Consider the following 19,208-nt stretch of genomic DNA (forward strand, 5'->3'; position numbering starts at 1 on the left):
GTGTGTGCGTGTGTGTGTGTGTGTGTGTGTGTGTGGGGGTCATGGAGCGCTGGCATACCAAAAACCAAAACATAAAAAGCATTGATCAAAATATTTATACAAATATAACATTCTGATTATGAATCTGATAAGAATGATTTATGATTATTGAACCAATAATGTGTGAATGAAAAAATATTTGTACTCCCTTTGGATCTAGAATGAACCAATGGGAGTACAAACAAAGTATTCAAATGTGTGTATGAATGTTTGTACAGAATGTCTTTTGTAGCCCTCCAACTACAAAAAACTTTCAATAACAAAAACCCTTAACTTCACCTCATATTCAACTAATGCATCAACATTCACAGAGAGAGTGAGAGAGAGAGAGAGAGAGAGAGAGAGAGAGAGAGAGAGAGAGAGAGAGAGAGAGAGAGAGAGAGAGAGAGAGAGAGAGAGTTACTATACTTTATTTATAGCGCAGAAAATGGTTTAGGGGAAACAGCTGACAAAGTGGGATCTAATGACGAATGTAGCACCAAGAAAAGCTCTGGGAAAGTCACAGAAAAGAAACTGTAGCACTGCTCTTTTGTCGACAGTACCTACCTGTCTACCGATCAGTTGATCTAACCTTCTTATTGAGACTGTCACCTATAGATGTTACTGCAACTGTACTGGTGCAATTCATGTACCTACGTAGGAGGCAGTGAAGAGAACTTCCTCATTTGAGAACAGTAAGCCATTGTATTCTTCTATTCCTAATGCTAATTTGTGATGCTGTCCATTTCTGTCTGTGCCAGGATCATGCGTCCCGATGATGCCAACATAGTGGGCAACGTGCATGGTGGCACCATCCTGAAGATGATTGAGGAAGCTGGATGCATCATAGGAACACGTCACTGCAACACGCAGCCTGGGGTATGTGTGTGCCTGTGCGGAACTGGGTAAAGTGTGTGTGACTGATTTGCACCAGGAACAAGCATTGGCTGCTAAAGCTGTGAAACGTTAGCCCTAAGTTGATATTTTATAGTGCTTGAACTACCAGCATATCTGAAGGAAAATGTTCCTCAATTGCAGTTTTATTAATATAATCTGTCGTCTTACTGCTTGGCTAGAACGAAAGCCTGCACATGCATTATTATTATTATTAAAGCTAATCTCATGCTATTTTACACATTTTGCCATGATGCTGAGAGAACATTTTGCTGTTTTAGAGCTCAGGGATTCTTGAAAGACGGGAACAATCTCAACTTTTTCCCCACAAATACTTGTCTTAAAAGGATACTTTGGGATTTTGCAAAAATACCCTTTATCTTCTTCCCCAGAGTTAGATGAACTCATGGATACTGTTTTTATGCGCATGTGTCCAGTAGAGGTCGACCGATTATTCAGAATGGTCGATTAATTCAAGTTTTCATAACAATCGGAAATCGGTATTTTTTTTTTTGTGTGTGTGTTTTTTTACACCTTTATTTAACTAGGCAAGTCAGTTAAGAACACATTCTTATTTTCAATGACGGCCTAGGAATGGTGGGTTAACCTCTCTGGGATATGTGGGATGGTAGCGTCCCACCCCGCCAACAGCCAGTGAAAGTGCAGGGCGCCAAATTCAAAACAACAAAAATCTCATAATTAAAATTCCTCAAACATACATGTATTTCATACCGTTTAAAGGTAATCTTGTTGTTAATCCCACCACAGACGATTGTTAGGTCACCACCAACTCACAGAATAATTCAGCCATTTTTCCAGCCAAAAAGCACAAATAGAGATAAAATGAATCACTAAACTTTGATGACCTTCATCAGATGACACTCATAGGACTTCATGTTACACAATACATGTATGTTTTGTTCGATAAAGTGCATATCTATATCCAAAAATCTAATTTTACATTGGCGCATTACGTTCAGTAGTTCTAAAACATGCAGTGATCTTGCAGAGAGCCACGTCAATTTACATAAATACTATTTATATAAATGTTGATGAAAATACAAGTGTTATACATGGAATTAGAGATATACTTCTCCTTAATGCAACCGCTGTGTCAGATTTTTTTAAAAACTTTATGGAAAAAGCAGACAATGCAATAATCTGAGTACAGCGTTCAGACAACAAAGCAGCCAAAAAGATATCTGCCATATTGGGTAGTCAACATTAGTCAGAAATAGCATTTTAAATATTCACTTACCTTTGATGATCTTCATCAGAATGCACTCTCAGGAATCCCAGTTCCACCATAAATGTTTGATTTGTTCGATAAAGTCCATCATTTATGTACAAATAGCTTCTTTTGTTAGGGTGTTTGGTGAACAAATCCAAAAGCGCATTCAGGTCCAGCCGAACGTCGGACGAAAAGTTCAAAAAGTTCCGTTACAGCCCGTAGAAACTTGTCAAACTAAGTATAGAATCAATCTTTAGGATGTTTAGGATGTTTTTATCATAAATCTTCAATAATTTTCCAACCGGAGAATTCCTATGTCTGTAGAAAAGCAATTGAACGAGAGCTAACTCTCTCGTGACCGCGCAATACGAGCCTGTGGCACTCTGCCAGACACCTGACTCATTCCTCTCTCATTCGGTCCCATTCGGTCCCTATTGTAGCCTCAGATTTCCCACTTCCTGGTTGGATTTTTCTCAGGTTTTCGCCTGCCATATGAGTTCGGTTATACTCACAGACATCATTCAAACAGTTTTAGAAACTTCAGAGTGTTTTCTATCCAATAATACTAATAATATGCATATATTAGCATCTGGGACAGAGTAGCAAGCAGTTTACTCTGGGCACCTTATTCATCCAAGCTACTCAATACTGCCCCCTGTCACCAAGAACTTAACTGCCTTGTTCAGGGGCAGAACGACAGATTTTCACCTTGTCAGCTCCGGGATTCAATCTTGCAACCTTACAGTTAACTAGTCCAACGCTCTAACCACCTGATTACATTGCACTCCACGAGGAGCCTGCCTGTTACGCGAATGCAGTAAGAAGCCAAGGTAAGTTGCTAGCTAGCATTAAACTTATCTTATAAAAAACAATCAATTAATAAATCAATCATAATCACTAGTTAACTACACATGGTTGATGATATTACTAGTTTATCTAGCGTGTCCTGTTTTGAATATAATCGATGCAACACAGGGGGATGATTTAACAAAAGCGCATTTGCGAAAAAAGCACAATCGTTGCATGACTGTACCTAACCATAAACAACAATGCCTTTCTTAAAATCAATACACAGATGTATATATTTTTAAACCTGCATATTTAGCTAAAGGAAATCCAGGTTAGCAGGCAATATTAACCAGGTGAAATTGTGTCACTTCTCTTGCGTTCATTGCACGCAGAGTCAGGGTATATGCAACAGTTTGGGCAGCCTGGCTCAATGCGAACTAATTTGCCAGAATTGTACATAATTATGACATAACATTGAAGGTTGTACAATGTAACAGGAATATTTAGACTTAGGGATGCCACCCGTTAGATAAAATACCGAACGGTTCCGTATTTCACTGAAATAATAAACATTGTGTTTTCGAAATGATAGTTTCTTGATTCGACCATATTAATGACCAAAGGCTTGTATTTCTGTGTGTTATTATGTTATTATGGTTAAGTCTATGATTTGATATTTGATAGAGCAGTCTGACTGAGCGGTCGTAGGCAGCAGCAGGCTCGTAAGCATTCATTCAAACAGCACTTTTGTGCGTTTGCCAGCAGCTCTTCTCAATGCTTCAACCATTGCGCTGTTTATGACTTCAAGCCTAACAACTCCCGAGATTAGGCTGGTGTAACCGATGTGAAATGGCTTTTCTAGTTAGCGGGGTGCTAATAGTGTTTCAAACGTCACTCGCTCTGAGACTTGGAGTAGTTGTTCCCCTTGCTCTACAAGGGCCACGGCTTTTGTGGAGCGATGGGTAACGATGCTTTGAGGGTGGCTGTTGTCGATGTGTTCCTGGTTCGAGCCCAGGTAGGGCAATACTAAAGTGCCTATAAGAACATCTAATAGTCAAAGGTACAGTGAAGGAAAAAAGTATTTGATCCCCTCTATACCATTTGTATGAAATCGTCCTATAAATACTATATTAACTACAACCTAAAACCTTGGAATACTGAAGTCTCATGTTAAAAGGAACCACTAACTTTCATATGTTCTCATGTTCTGAGCTTAAACGTTAGCTTTATTACATGGCACATGTTTCACTTTTACACCTTTATTTACCCAGGCAAGTCAGTTAAGAACAAATTCTTATTTTCAATGACAGCCAAGGAACAGTGGGTTAACTGCCTGTTGTTCAGGGGCAGAACAACAGATTTGTACCTTGTCAGCTCGGGGGTTTGATCTTGCAACCTTCCGGTTTCTAGTCCAACACTCTAACCACTAGGCTACCCTCCTCCAAGACTTTGTTTTTGCATTATTCAAACCAAATTGAACATGTTTCATTATTTATTTGAGGCTAAATGGATTTTTATTGATGTATTATATTAAGTTAAAATAAGTGTTCATTCAGTATTGTTGTAATTGTCATTATTACAAATAAATAATGAAAATCGGCCGATTAATCGGTATCGACTTTTTTTTGGTCCTCCAATATTCGGTATCGGTATCGGCGTTGAAAAATCATAATCGGTCGACCTCTAAAAACCTCTAAAAACATAACCATTCTATCAGATCTTTCAACACTCTGACGGAGTTGATGTTAGATCAAAATTTACATTTTTTCCTATTTCAAGTTTGTATACACAGAAGCAATTTGGTTTTCCCTCAGTCGCTTGCGACTCTAAAACCTAATTAAATGTAACATATTTGAACCAAAATTCATATTCTATTGTAATCTATTATACAGAAGGAGTTGACAGTTTATGGTTGTGACCATGGAGATTCCAATATTGTTTGTTTAAATCTATCAAAAGTAGAGAACTTTACAGACCATTAGTGATCTCGTGGCACAACATGTAATGAGGACATGAATACGGGGTCCTTATGGTATAGCTGGCCCTGCTCATTCATTCAGCATTTTAAACAAATATGACAGAGTTGACCAAATCTCCGGACACATATTTTGGGAATCGCAGTTTTGAGAGAAATATTATTTAAAGTCACAGAGGGCTATTGCAAGAAACTACACAAGATCATTTTCCAGTTAATATCCATTATTGCCAGTTTTCTTTCATTTTAAACACATTTTTGGAGAGTTTGAAATTGAGATCCTTTGCTCCAGACAAGGACATTTCCAGGCGAAGAGCCGACATGGAAATTAATAATATTTAAAAGCCAATATTTATCAAGAATCTCCTGCTATTTCCTGCTATTCTAAACATTTTGCCATGGGACTGAGAAAATATTTTGCAGTTTTAAAGATAATTTACTGTAATTCTAAACATTTATTTCATGGCTTTTGACGTGTTTATATGCTATCTGGGGGGCCCGACCTCTGGGGGGATCCCAACCCCCTCGATAAGGGTTGGAGTCCCCCAAAGCTCATTGGGGTGTGTGCTGTGTTAGTGGTCACATGGTGTTCCTCTATGAGAGATAAGATGGCCTCCGGTTTCATTTTCAGGGCACTCCAACATTCCTCACATACTGTAACTGAACCTGTCCCTCAAATTAACATCACCTCGTCTGCCCAGACAAAACGACTTTGGATATGTATGCGTGTGTGTAGGTGTGGGTGTGTTTGAAAGAAAATGGCTGTGTCCCAATACTGTTAACATGCATCCGTTCCTTCCTCCCTTCCTTGAGGGCCATATCTTAATGCTCCACATTGTTTAACCCAGGTAAAGAATGCAGAGCAGACTTTGAATGAATCTTTGTCTGGATGCATTTCTAAAGAATTGGGAAGGGCCCATATTTGAGCATGTTAATGTAACGTGTCATGGCTGGCATAATCTGAGCATAGGAGAAAGGCTCATTTAGAAGTCAATGCTTCTAAACACAGCAAAAAAAGAAACGTCCCTTTTTCAGGACCCTGTCTTTCAAAGATAATTAGTAAAAATCACAGATCTTCATTGTAAAGGGTTTAAACACCGTTTCCCATGCTTGTTCAATGAACCATAAACAATTAATGTACATGCACCTGTGGAACGGTCGTTAAGACACAAACAGCTTACAGACGGTAGGCAATTAAGGTCACAGTTTTGAAAACTTAGGACACTAAAGAGGCCTTTTTACTGACTCTGAAAAACACCAAAAGAAAGATGCCCAGGGTCCCTGCTCATCTGCGTGAACGTGCCTTAGGCATGCTGCAAGGAGGCATGAGGACTGCAGATGTGGCCAGGGCAATAAATTGCAATGTCCGTACTGTGAGACACCTAAGACAGCGCTACAGGGAGACAAGATGGACAGCTGATTGTCCTTGCAGTGGGGATCGGTACATTTGAATATCTCACTTGCAGGACATGTACAGGATGGCAACAACAACTGTCCGAGGTACACCAGGAACGCAGTGCCCTTCACTGACGAGTCGTGGCTTTGTCTCACCAGAGGTGATGGTTGGATTCACGTTTATCGTCAAAGAAATTAGCGTTACACCGAGGCCTGTACACTGGAGTGGGATCGATTTAGAGGTGGTGGGTCCGTCATGGTCTGGGGCGGTGTGTCACAGCATCATCGGACTGAGCTTGTTGTCATTGCAGGCAATCTCAATTCTGTGTGTTACAGGGAAGACATCCTCCTCCCTCATGTAGTACCCTTCCTGCAGGCTCATTCTGGCATGACCCTCCAGCATGACAATGCCACCAGCTATACTGCTCAGTCTGTGCGTGATTTCCTGCAAAACAGGAATGTTAGTGTTTTCCCATGGCCAGCGAAGAGCCTGGATCTCAGTCCCATTGAGCACGTCTGGGACCTGTTGGATCGGAGGGTGAGGGCTAGAGCCATTCCCCCCAGAAATGTCCGGGAGCTTACAGGTGCCTTGGTGGAACTGTGGGGTAACATCTCAGAGCAAGAACTGGCAAATCTGGTGCAGTCCATGAGGAGGAGATGCACTACAGTACTTAATGCAGATGGTGGCCACACCAGATACTGACTGTTACTTTTGATTTTGACACCCCTTCATTCAGGGACACGTTATTCCATTCCTGTTAGCCACATGTCTGTGGAACTTGTTCAGATTCTGTTTCAGTTGTTGAATCTTTTTATGTTCATACAAATGTTTACACATGTTAAGTTTGCTCAAAATAAACGCAGTTGACACCGAAAGGACGTTTCTTTTTTGTTGTTGCTGATTTGACATTATTGGAGGTTTGTCCATAAATCTGCTCATACCAACTCTTGTCCGGTCCAGATGTGGCCTCGGATATGGCCTTGGGTGTGGCCTTGGATTTGGCTCCGGATGTGGCCTTGTTCTTACGCTGGCATTTGCTTAGGTTGGAGTATCCTGTAAAACAGGTTTGGTTGGTATCAGAGAGAGCAAAGGCGTCTTGATCCCCGACAGATTTGTGTTGTTGACTGGTGAATGATAAAGAGAAAAGGAGAGGGTAGAAGGCTAGGGAGTGCTACATGGAGATGCAGTTCAATTTGAAAAGTAGAATTGAATGAAGGTCTTTGGTTTGTCAATAGGGAAACAAGGAGGAGGAGTTATGTAAGTAAACCTACCTGGTTTTGGGCAGATAGTCCGTATCTGGTCGTTGTACTAGAGATTGTAATAAACATTAACTGGACACAAATAGCCTTTCCCAGTACCTTGTCATATTTGTACAGTCCACTAGGTGGCTCTCCAGGGCTGAGAATGTCCGCATGGATATCTTGAATGGGTATAGACACCATTTGATCCTTACATAGACAACCAAACATATAACCATGAAAGACAACTGTCGGTGTTAAGACATTGCTTGTGTGTCTTTTTTTTTGTCAGGCCATAAAAAAGTATATATTTCCAGGGGTTTTGAAGGATCATATCTAACCTAGATGATGTGAAATGTTTGGCCATTGTCAAAGCTGGGAACCGGAACCTGGACTGAATTGCATCTCTCTCTCTCTCTCTCTCTCTCTCTCTCTCTCTCTCTCTCTCTCTCTCTCTCTCTCTCTCTCTCTCTCTCTCTCTCTCTCTCTCTCTCTCTCTCTCTCTCTCTCTCTCTCTCTCTCTCTCTCTCTCTCTCTCTCTCTCAGGATCGCTGCGCAGCGCAGCTGGCTCGCGTGGAGCGTACCGACTTCCTGTACCCCATGTTCATCGGGGAGGTGGCTCATGTCAGTGCTGAGATCACCTACGCCTCCAAACACTCCGTGGAGGTGCAGGTCCACGTGATGTCAGAGAACATCCTCACAGGTAACCATAGCGACGGTCCATTACGCGTACCTCTTCCAATAAAACGTAGAGTGTACCCTCCTTCACACTCTGTTTGAGGTGCAGGCCCACGTGATGTCAGAGAACATCCTCACAGGTAACCATAGCGACAGTCCATTACGCGTACCTCTTCCAATAAAACGTAGAGTGTACCCTCCTTCATGTCGATGAATGCCATCGAATATTCACATGTAACACTTGCTGTCTGAGAGTGTGTCTGGCCACAACACTTTTCGACGACCAATTAGCCAAATATTGTACTTTGGAATTGGCTCTGGGTGGGTTAACGAATGACCTCATCGTGTTTGGCGGTGGTCGGTCACTAGGGGGCAGCGCGGCGTAAGTCAAAGAACAAAATGGTAAGAAAATACTTCCTATTGTGTTCTCTTGGACCCAAAATGAGGGCTTGTGACATTAATGTTGCTTCCGTTGACAGTTTACTTCTATGAAGTCATATACGTACCAGAATAATGTTACCCCGCTGACATCATCTGCACAGTACAATGAAATGCTTCAGAATGGAAAGACTTGGTGTTTACATGTGGTGACATTCTGGTGTAGTTATTTAACTTGATATGTTGGTGCTCCAATGGTGTGAGTGCAGTTATCATCTTCATATCTCATGACTACTCCTCAATGAGCTGCGCACATCAGTCCCCTGCCTGGTCCCCAATTCATGATTTGGCATTATGTGTGGACTAGCTACTATGTATTGGGACATTAGCTGTATATCCACATCAGCAGAATATCCACATTCATGTGCGTGTTGTTGTATGTATGTAATCTTGGGCTGAGTGGACATGCACTGTAGACAAATATAGACTGCTGTTAGAGGTTGGATATTGGAAGGTACACACACGGCTAAAACGCACACACAGACTCCCCGTGCATGAAGGGAGCGAACGGCACAGTGGCACGGCCTGACATGCTCTTCTGACCCTGAAATGTCAGCTGACATGACAATGCTGCGAATGACTGGCCAAGCAGTACTCTGATCATATCTGTGACCTCAACGGAAAGCAGCAGGAGACAATCCAATGTGCGTCTTGGCCAAAAAGGCTGTGGCCAGTAATTGTCTTTGAAGTAAACACACAGAATAGTCATGTATGTTATGACTGTTGGTGTGTTTTGTTTGGATCGTAGCATCGCCACAATGAATACACTGGACATTCCCACTAGCATGCTAAGCTGAAATAATGTACATTTGTGTGTTTTAGTTCAAAGTAGACTCAGCGAAATGAGGCAGATGCAAAAAGTAAACAGCATATTGGGGTCAATTTCAGCAACAACTGAAGCACGAGCCTCAACCTCTCCACTGTTTTGGTACCCTGGGTACCACGCTGATGTACAGCCTGAAGTGAACCGGTGCACATGCTCAGATGCTGTGTGTGACTGTGTGAGAGTGAAGTCCTGCATCACTCCCATCTCAATATCTGCGGTGCTGCTCATGGCAACATCATTTCACTGAGTCTACCTTTAAGATCAATAATGGATCAGAGGAGAGAGAGAGAGAGAGAGAGAGAGAGAGAGAGAGAGAGAGAGAGAGAGAGAGAGAGAGAGAGAGAGAGAGAGAGAGAGAGAGAAAAGGGGGATGAGAGAGAGAGAGAGAGAGAGAGAGAGAGAGAGAGAGAGAGAGAGAGAGAGAGAGAGAGAGAGAGAGAGAGGAAGGGGCATGAGAGAGAGCAAGAGAGAGGGGGATGAGAAGAGGAAACAAAAGTGTGATCCCCAGGCGGCCGTTGCCACAGCAACAATGTTTCTCCGTGTGGCAGGAGCAGGTTGGGAAACGCGGGGGCAGAGCGATGAGGATGACAGGTGGAGAGAGAGGAGCTAGCTGATGCTGCTGCTGCTGCTGCTCCACACTGGCACAGCCAAAGACACCCTTCAGTCAGTGTCCTTCCTGAGGGGAGGGACTATAACTAGCCATGGGGAAGTCTATTAGGTCTGTCCTATGAAATACAATGGGCTGGAGTAGGCATTGCGCTTGTTCATTTCCATTCATTCTCTATCCTACTGACTTTGTCCACTAAATAGTATAGAAGTATAACATTCTGTACACAAACAAATGCTAGCAATGTTTAGGATAGCAGGGTTCCTCCCTTTTGGCATGGGACATATTCTCCCTGTGTGTGTGTGTGTGTGTGTGTGTGTGTGTGTGTGTGTGTGTGTGTGTGTGTGTGTGTGTGTGTGTGTGTGTGTGTGTGTGTGTGTGTGTGTGTGTGTGTGTGTGTGTGTGTGTGTGTGTGTGTGTGTGTGGGGGGGCATGTATGTGGGTTTGTGTATGCATGTGTGTTAATTTGTGTGTTTGTGTATGTGTGCCACTGTGTGTGTGCTGTGCCAGTGTTTGGCCCTTTAAAGGCTCCTGCAGGCCCTAGGGGAAGAGAAGCTAACGGGAGCAGACATTATTTGCTTCTGTCCTTTCCACTCAGTGTCAGGCGTCACAAACAGCGGCCCAGTCGGCTACAGACGCCGTGTGTGTGTGTGTGTGTGTGTGTGTGTGTGTGTGTGTGTGTGTGTGTGTGTGTGTGTGTGTGTGTGTGTGTGTGTGTGTGTGTGTGTGTGTGTGTGTGTGTGTGTGTGTGTGTGTGTGTGTGTGTGTGTGTGTGTGTGTGTGAGAGAGAGAGAGAGAGTGAGAGAGTGAGAGAGAGAGAGAGAGAGAGAGAGAGAGAGAGAGAGAGAGAGAGAGAGAGAGAGAGAGAGAGAGATGTGCGTGTGAGTGTGTACCAGGGCTTCTGTGGACACACAGAAGCCCTTGCCTCTTTATCGCTTCACATCTATGGCTGTTTTCACCAAGTGACATTTGAGATTTCGCCCTCTTGTGCCTCTTTTTTGACCATAGCCCCCCAAGCCTACTCGTCTACCTTGTACAGACCAGTTATAATTCCACAGTCCTATTCACTGATAGAAGTGTTGTGGTAAGGGTTTGATGGTTTTGTATATTCATAGAAAACTAGCCTCTATACTCTTCTTCCCTGGGTGACGGATGGACGGCTGGGTACTGGGTTGTGTGTGTTAATGTAAATGTGTGTGTGAGTGTTTTTGCTGGTGTGTGTATGTGGTGTGTGAGGGTGTGTGTGTGTGTATGTCTGCATGTATGTTAATGTAAATGTGTGTGTGTTGGTACATATATGTACTGCATGTGTGAGGGGTGTGGGTGTGTCTGTGTGTGTTTGTGTGGTCACATGACCGGGCTCCCAGGTTCCTCACAAGCAGTCAGTGTGCATCTCGTCAGCGTGGCCTCACTCACACTCCCCCAGGGGAACTCTGGGTACTGTGTGCACAAGCCGTGATGATTTTCCCCACAGGGTGGACCATCCACACACACACACACACATTTTAAATACTTTACTTGAATCCACAAATCACATTACATCAAGAAAGATTTACACACGTCAAAGGTATTGAATACAAGGAAACTTAAGGATACAAAAAAAAACACTTTCTCCACACAGCTAGGCTGCCCATAGTGGCTGAAACAGAGAAGTACCTTGCCAGTTGCTTTGCTTTTGTCTTAGACAGGCCGGCAATCTGAAGGCCACGTACCGTAAGCCTATGTACGTGGCCAAGACTGCCAAATATCAGTGCCACCAACTTGCAAGTATATCCAAGGCTGTCCAAGCGTGATAGAGGGGCTGGTATTTAAGAAGCCTTTCAGCAAAGGCCTGCTCCATGTAACAATCAAATGAGCAACCCACTTCCAAAATGAGCACCTCCCTCTGGCCTTCACCCACAGCAACAATAGCTGGCGTATTTGGAACACAGGAAAACACATTATCATCAACATCAAACACACGCACAATTGAGCATAATTGTCTCGCATGTAAACAGTCACATCTCAGACATCCACAGGGAGCAGAGATTTACACTGAAGTTTTCACATCAGATGTAGCCTATCCACTACCAACTCTATAGGACGTTTGGCTAAATTCTCAGACAATAAGACTAAACACAATTCCTCGAGTGAGAAATGCATTGTTGCGTGAATCATTGAGCATCAATCAAATAAGCAAATGTTTACTCCGTTCAAAAAGCCGTTACTTTAGTTTAAAGTACACTGTACTAGATGTAAAGCCGCCCTAAAGTATATTTATAGTCTATCTTCCCCATCTGTTCTGTTCAGCAGGCCGGCAGTTCTGCATTGGTCTTAGCTTGGCTCACTTCTATGGAAAGTCTATGGTTTTGAACATCGGATCAAGTGTTAAACGATCCCTGCTGTCCTGTCTTTGTACTTGGAACACATTGTTCTGAAGAGCCAGTCAAATATGGATCATTTGGGGATGGAAGGGACAGAAAGAAAGATCTTGGGGCCATCTCTTCTGGGGTTCGGATTCTGAGTGTTTAAAGTCACTAGGAATGGAATGCTTCCCTTGGAGAATTCCCAAGAATGGGATGAAGGATTGACTAGGGAAGGGGATGTGAATGTACTTTGTGCTTCAGACTAGTCAAGGATAGTCTCCTCAACTAAGTGAACCCCGCATACAAATGTTGTTTGAATTAGGCCATTCTGGGAGCAAATTTCTCTTCTTAGATTTAGCTAAATTTGAGCATCTCTTCCCCTTCAGTCCTCCAAAGCAAAAACAAAGAAGAGTTTGTTTATTCCAAGGATTTGAATGACTTTGGTAGCAAGCAGGACTAAGGTAACACCGAAATCAGCTTTTAGGGAGCTGTAATGTGTTGACCAATAATGGTTGCATTTTGAGATCAACTGTGCGGGCGAATTTAGCGTGTATTGGTGGTTTAACGAGAGATCAGCTGGCGATATTCTGGTGGCCATCGATGGTTGCAATGAGCCCGTCAAGACTACAACGCCATATCAAACAATCACTTATGCAATATTAGCCATTTCAAATTTAGAGCCAGTGATCTGATAGCATTGCACTCCTCTCCCCATCGGTTCGAAAGGTCATGAATTGGAGTGGGAATCGCCTTCATTCGGATTCTTTCCCTCATCCCTTCCCCTCCCACCCTCTCCCCTACATTTCAGTGAAGAGGTCCAGTAGAGCTATTTATAGCCTAGTGTCAGTCTTGGTGAGCTGAGGATATGTAAATAAACCTCTGCTTCCTCATATGTGAGGGACTTCCTGGGTGGTAGAGAGCAGTGAGCTAACGAGGCCGGGTGAAGCGCGCCCGATTCTGCGCATGGTTGGCATGGCAACGCCATCTGTCTTCACAGCTATAACTTGGGCGTGCATGCAAATCCCAAATGCAGTCTTTCTTGTCACAATTCCTCTTCCATTCAGAAGCCGCGCTACGTTTTTACAGCCTACTACTATGTGGTGTGCCGACCAAGGCTACATACAGCATGTAATGATGTGTGTGATGCTTGTTCCATTGTCACCTACTAAGTCTGCGTTTAGACAGGCAGCCCAATTCGGATATTTTTCCAATAATTGGTATTTTGACCAATCACATCTGATCTTTTCACATCAGATCTTTTTCAGAGCTGATCTGATTGGTCAAAATACCTATTAGTGAAAAGAATATCATAATTAGGCTGCCTGTCTAAACCAAATAAGTATATATACACTAGATGACTGATAGGGGGAGCTGTGTTAAAGCCACCCTGCCTCCGTCTTGGCATCCCCACCAGTGTAAAACATATTTTAAAAGCTATAGAAGTATATTTGTTAATGTCCTCATTTGTTTTTGCCACATGTATTATATTACAGGCACCTTAAATTATATTGTGTGAACTAAACATAAGAATAACATTTTTAATGTAAGTATATTTCTTGGATCTTACTAATGTTACTGTCCCCACTACAACAAAGAAATTCTTAAATACATGTAATTTTGTTCTTGAAACGTTTCTTTAAAATACTGTAGAGTTCTATTAATTCCTATGGAGGACTGCTCCTACAGGAGCAGAGTGCCAATATGGCCGACCGGTAGCTTCAAAGCCTCTCAATGGTCAATACATAGCAACAGCAATCCAGGGTTTATATACATCATTGGTCTAAACGCAGCCTCACGCCTCGATCATACCGGTAGCGTCATTGCGCAAAATGGTACGCAGCATCAACAAAAGTTCAACATTCACCTTCTGCTACCATTTCTGTCAAAAGATAATTCCAACAACGTATGCAACACACAGAACACACTGCAACTGCCTCTGCAACGCAAGGCTGCAAGGCAAACGCAGCGTTCCATTGGAAATGAATGTACTTCTGGTGTACCAGCATGCAATGACGCTGTCGGTGTGATCGAGGCGTAAGGAACACAATGGTGACAGAGGATATGATTGTTACACTGAACAAAAATATAAATGCAACATGCAACAATTTCAAAGATTTCACTGAGTTACAGTTCATAGAAGGAAATCAGTCAATTTAAATGAATTCCTAAGGCCCTAATCTATGGATTTCACTTGACTGGGAACACAGATATGCATCTGTTGGTCACAGATACCTTTAAAAAAAGGGTAGGGGTGTGGATCAGAAAACCAGTCAGTATCTGGTGTGACTATTATTTGCCTTCGCAGAAAGTTGATCAGGCATGTTGTTGCTTGTGGCCTGTGGAATGTTGTCCCACTCCTCTAAAGATGCCTGTGCAAAGTTGTTGGATAGTGTGGAAGTCGTACACATGGATCCAGAGCATCCCAAACATACTCAATGGGTGACGTGTCTGGTGAGTATGCAGGCCATGGAAGAACTGGGACATTTTCAGCTTCCAGGTATTGTGTACAGGTCCTTGCGACATGGGGCTGTGCATTATCATGCTGAAACATGAGCAGTGGTGGAAAAAGTACCCAATTGGCATACAGTAAAATGAAAGATACCTTAATAAGAAATGACTCAAGTAAAAGTGGAAGTTGCCGAGTATAATCCTACTTGAGTAAAATTATTTGCTTTTAAATCTACTAAAGTAGAAGTAAAAGTATAAATAATTTCTAATTCATTATATTAATCAAACCATACGGCACAATGTTCTTGTTTTAATTTACGGAGAGCCAGGGGCACGCCAACACTCAGACATAATTTATAAATTAAGCAAGTGTTTAGTTAGTCTGCCAGATCGGAGGCAGTAAGGATGACCAGGCATGTTATGTTGATAAGTGTGTGAATTAGACCATTTTCCTGTCCTGCTAAGCATTCAAAATGTAACGAGTACTTTTGGGTGAAAAGGAAAATGTATAGAGTAAAAAGTACATCATTTTCTTTAGGAATGTAGTGAAGTAAAAGTTAAAGTTGTCAAATATATAAATAGTAAAGTAAAGTAAAGTACAGATACCCCCCAAAAAACTACTAAGTAGTACTTTCAAGTATGTTTACTTTAGTACTTTACACCACTGAACATGAGGTGATGGTGGGGGATGAATGGCACGACAATGGGCCTCAGGATCTGGTCATGGTATCTCTATGCATTCAAAATGACACCGATAAAATGCAATTGTGTTCATTGTCTAACTTATGCCTGCCCATACCATAACCTCACCGCCACCATGGGGCACACGACGCCACACATGCTGTCTGTCATCTGCCCGGGACAGTTGAAACCTGGATTTATCCGTGAAGAGCACACTTCTACAGAGTTCTAGTGGCCATCGAAGGTGAGCATTTGCCCACTGAAGTCTGTTACGATGCCAAACTGTAGTCAGGTCAAGACCCCGATGAGGACAACAAGCACGCAGATGAGCCTCCCTGAGACGGTTTCTTACAGTTTGTGCAGAAATTCTTTGCTTGCGCAAACCCACAGTTTCATCAACTGTCCGGGTCGCTGGTTGGTATCAGACGATCCTGCAGGTGAAGAAACCGGATGTGGAGGTCCTGGGCTGGTGTGGTTACACGTGGTCTATGGTTGTGAGGCCGATTGGACGTACTGACAAATTCTCTAAAATAACTTTCGTGGTGGCTTATGGTAGAGAAATTAACATTAAATTCTCTGGCAACAGCTCTGGTAGAACTTTCTGCAGTCAGCATGCCAATTGCACACTCCCTCAAAACTTGAGATATCTGTGGCACTGTGTTGTGTGACAAAACGGCACATTTTAGAGTGGCCTTTTATTGTCCCCAGCACAAGGTGATCATGCTCTTTAATTAGCTTCTTGATATGCCACACCTGTCAGGTGGATGGATTATCTTGGCAAAGGAGAAATGCTCACTAACAGGGATGTAAACAAATATGTGCACAACATTTGAGAGAGAAATACGCTTTATGTGCGAATGGAAAATTTCAGGGATCTTTTATTTCAGCTCGTGAATCATGGGACCTTTGCATGTTGCGTTTATATTTTTGTTCAGTATATAAGATGATGGGAATTAGTAGAACATCATTTGTTTCAGTGTGATGTAGTGCACAATATGCAGCACAGTTCATATCTATGCTGTCTATATCTGGACAGATCACATATGACATCACTATGCAATTGGGAGGTCGTCATGACAACAGTCTGGGTGATAATAATGAAGCCTCCCTGTATGTCAATGTACCCTTGCTTCTGCTAAGACGTCCTGTTTGTCATTGCACGGGTGTTCACGTGCCCCTGATAACGCAGTAAGGATAATGATCAACTTCATGGGTAAAGCGCTTTTCAAACATTACGCTCAAAGTGCTACATATAAAGGTAATCAATAATGATGTTAATAACCCAAAAGACATTCTGCTCTTCTGTTGCACTCTGCATATGTGTTCCCTGATCGGATTGAATACCGACCTGAGTTAATTAGGTGGCATGGCCAGGAGCGATGTGATATGAAGAGTGGGTTTTCTTGATCTTTGCATACCTCACCTACACTTTCCTCTGTGCATCCGTTGTGTACAACAAAAAGTAACCCCCCCCCCCCCCCACACACACACACACACACACACACAAAAAAACACGCTCGTAGTTAGTCAGCGAAGAACTGAAAATACCTCGTCAAGAAGGAGCTGATATCGCCATGACAACGCCACTGCCTGACGACGGGAAGCGGTGCAATTTGATACCTGAATAGTTTTGTGTCGAGACACTTGAGAGATCGACGCACTTAACTTTCTCATTCATTTCTCGCTGGCGTCATTTCAACCAATGGGATTTGGGGACCCTGGCTGTGCAGATCACATAGGGTTTGGTCATGCTTGGGATGAAACACGGTTTCTGCAGAGTCTCATAGATTTCCTCTGTTCGTGTTTTGAAAGAATACAAGTGTTGTCTCACTTTCAGCAAATGCCACAATTGTTTACTCTGCAAAAATACCAGGAAAGGGAAGGAAACTGACATTCAGCCAAAGAATTTACAAAGGTTGCTGTAGTGGGCCTCTCGAGTGGCGCAGCGCTCTAAGGCACTGCATCGCAGTGCTACGGCGTCACTACAGCCTGGGTTTCAATCCCAGGCTGTGTCACAACTCCCATTGGGCAGTGCACAATTGGCCCAGCGTCGTCTGTGTTAGGGGAGGGTTTGGCCAGGGGAGGGGGCTTTACTTGGCTCATCGTGCTCTAGCGACTCCTCGTGGCGGGCCGGGCACATGCAGGCTGACTTCAGTGGTCAGTTGAACTGTGTTTTCTTCGACACATTGGTGCAGCTGGCCGGTGTTTAGAAGCACGGCTTGGCGGGTCATGGACGCATGACTCGACCTTCGCCTCTCCTGAGCCCGTTGGGGAGTTGCACGGATGAGACAAAATTGTAATCATGAAATTGGGGAGAAAAAGGTGGTAAAGATTACACCACCAAAAAAGGTTGCTGTAGTGCTAGCCTTTACTAGCAGTCAAACACTGAATTCATAGATGTCATATCATTTGAAGGAGTCTCTCATTATTTCTATCATATCTATCATATGATATCATATGTTGGTAGCGGCATGTCCTCGCTATTTTTAAAAGTGGACTCAGCAATATGACATCCTCACACACAGCGGGGCGACTTCCTGCTTACAGATATCAACATTGGCAAACAAATCACTAACGCTTCCTTCCACAAGGAGGGCGCTAATTGAAAAGAGCCAATAGGGTTTCTTGGCAGATTTGAGTCTTATTGTTGATATTGTGTTTGATCGTGTCAAATTGCCAATTGCACCTTTCAGTCGCTGCAGAAGAACTGGGAGGGCATGAAATGCTATGTCATAGTAAACTCATGTTCACTTTCACAGGGGCTACGAAGATGACCAACCGGGCTGCGCTCTGGTATGTCCCCTTCTCTCTGGAAGACGTGGACAATGTCACAGAGGTGCCTCCCATCAAGGTGGGTCAATGCACAGAGAAGGATGAAGTTGACCCTAGACACGGATCTATGGTTAGTTCAGCATTTCCCTCACATGATGGTTACCGTGCGTGTGTCCCTTCTAGTATGCCAGCCCGGGGCAGGAGGAGGAGGGGAAGAAGCGCTACGAAGCTCAGAAGATGGAGAGACTAGAGACGAAGGAGAGGAACGGAGAGCTGCTCATGCCTGTGTCTGCCCCGGGTAAACACCACTTACCCCTATTGCTGACCTCTGACCTCTAGGACTTCTGGGATTTATCTCCTCCATACGATCTAAACCCTAAGGGTTGGATAGAGGGCACGTTTGCCATAATGGCAAAGATAGAATTAGATAGAGGGCACACACCCTATGTCTAAATCGGAGCAGTAGTGTAGATATCACCCATTAGAAGAAAGTATGTTTAGCCTTGGGGTTAAAAGCTTTGGGTTAGTAAAAAGGGACTCATGCAAAGGTTGCTGGTTTGAATCACCAAGCCCACTGGGTGAAAATCTGTGCATGTGTCCTTGAGCAAGGCACTTAGCCCTAATTGCGCCTGTAAGTTGCTCTGGATAAGAGCATCTGCTCAATGACAAAAATGTAAAATTGCTGTGTTTGAGAACCGTGTTTGAATTCCCCCTAGTTGTAAACTAAATGAATGTAAAAGTGTGATGGCTCAGTTGGTTTGGCCATGGTGCTTCTGCCTTTCTCGTCACAAAGTGGTTACCAGTTGTATTTGATGTAGGTGCCGGAAAGTATACATGTTTATCACATAAATCACTCTTACCCTAGTAAATAA

The 19,208-nt window shown here is 43.2% G+C and overlaps 1 protein-coding gene across 5 annotated transcripts in view; it reads left to right on the plus strand.

The window, feature by feature from the left end:
- acot7 (acyl-CoA thioesterase 7) overlaps positions 1-19,208 on the plus strand; it is an 88,698-nt gene that overhangs the window by 16,222 nt on the left and 53,268 nt on the right. For all 5 annotated transcript variants that reach the window (XM_046343565.1, XM_046343564.1, XM_046343566.1 and 2 more), the window contains 4 exons: positions 780-897; positions 8,088-8,244; positions 18,324-18,415; positions 18,520-18,634. In XM_046343565.1, coding sequence (XP_046199521.1) covers positions 780-897; positions 8,088-8,244; positions 18,324-18,415; positions 18,520-18,634 — 482 coding nt within the window. The remainder of the gene's footprint in view (positions 1-779; positions 898-8,087; positions 8,245-18,323; positions 18,416-18,519; positions 18,635-19,208) is intronic.

This window comes from Oncorhynchus gorbuscha, linkage group LG03 (genome assembly GCF_021184085.1).
Source record: "Oncorhynchus gorbuscha isolate QuinsamMale2020 ecotype Even-year linkage group LG03, OgorEven_v1.0, whole genome shotgun sequence".
NCBI classification, from domain to species: Eukaryota; Metazoa; Chordata; class Actinopteri; order Salmoniformes; family Salmonidae; genus Oncorhynchus; species Oncorhynchus gorbuscha.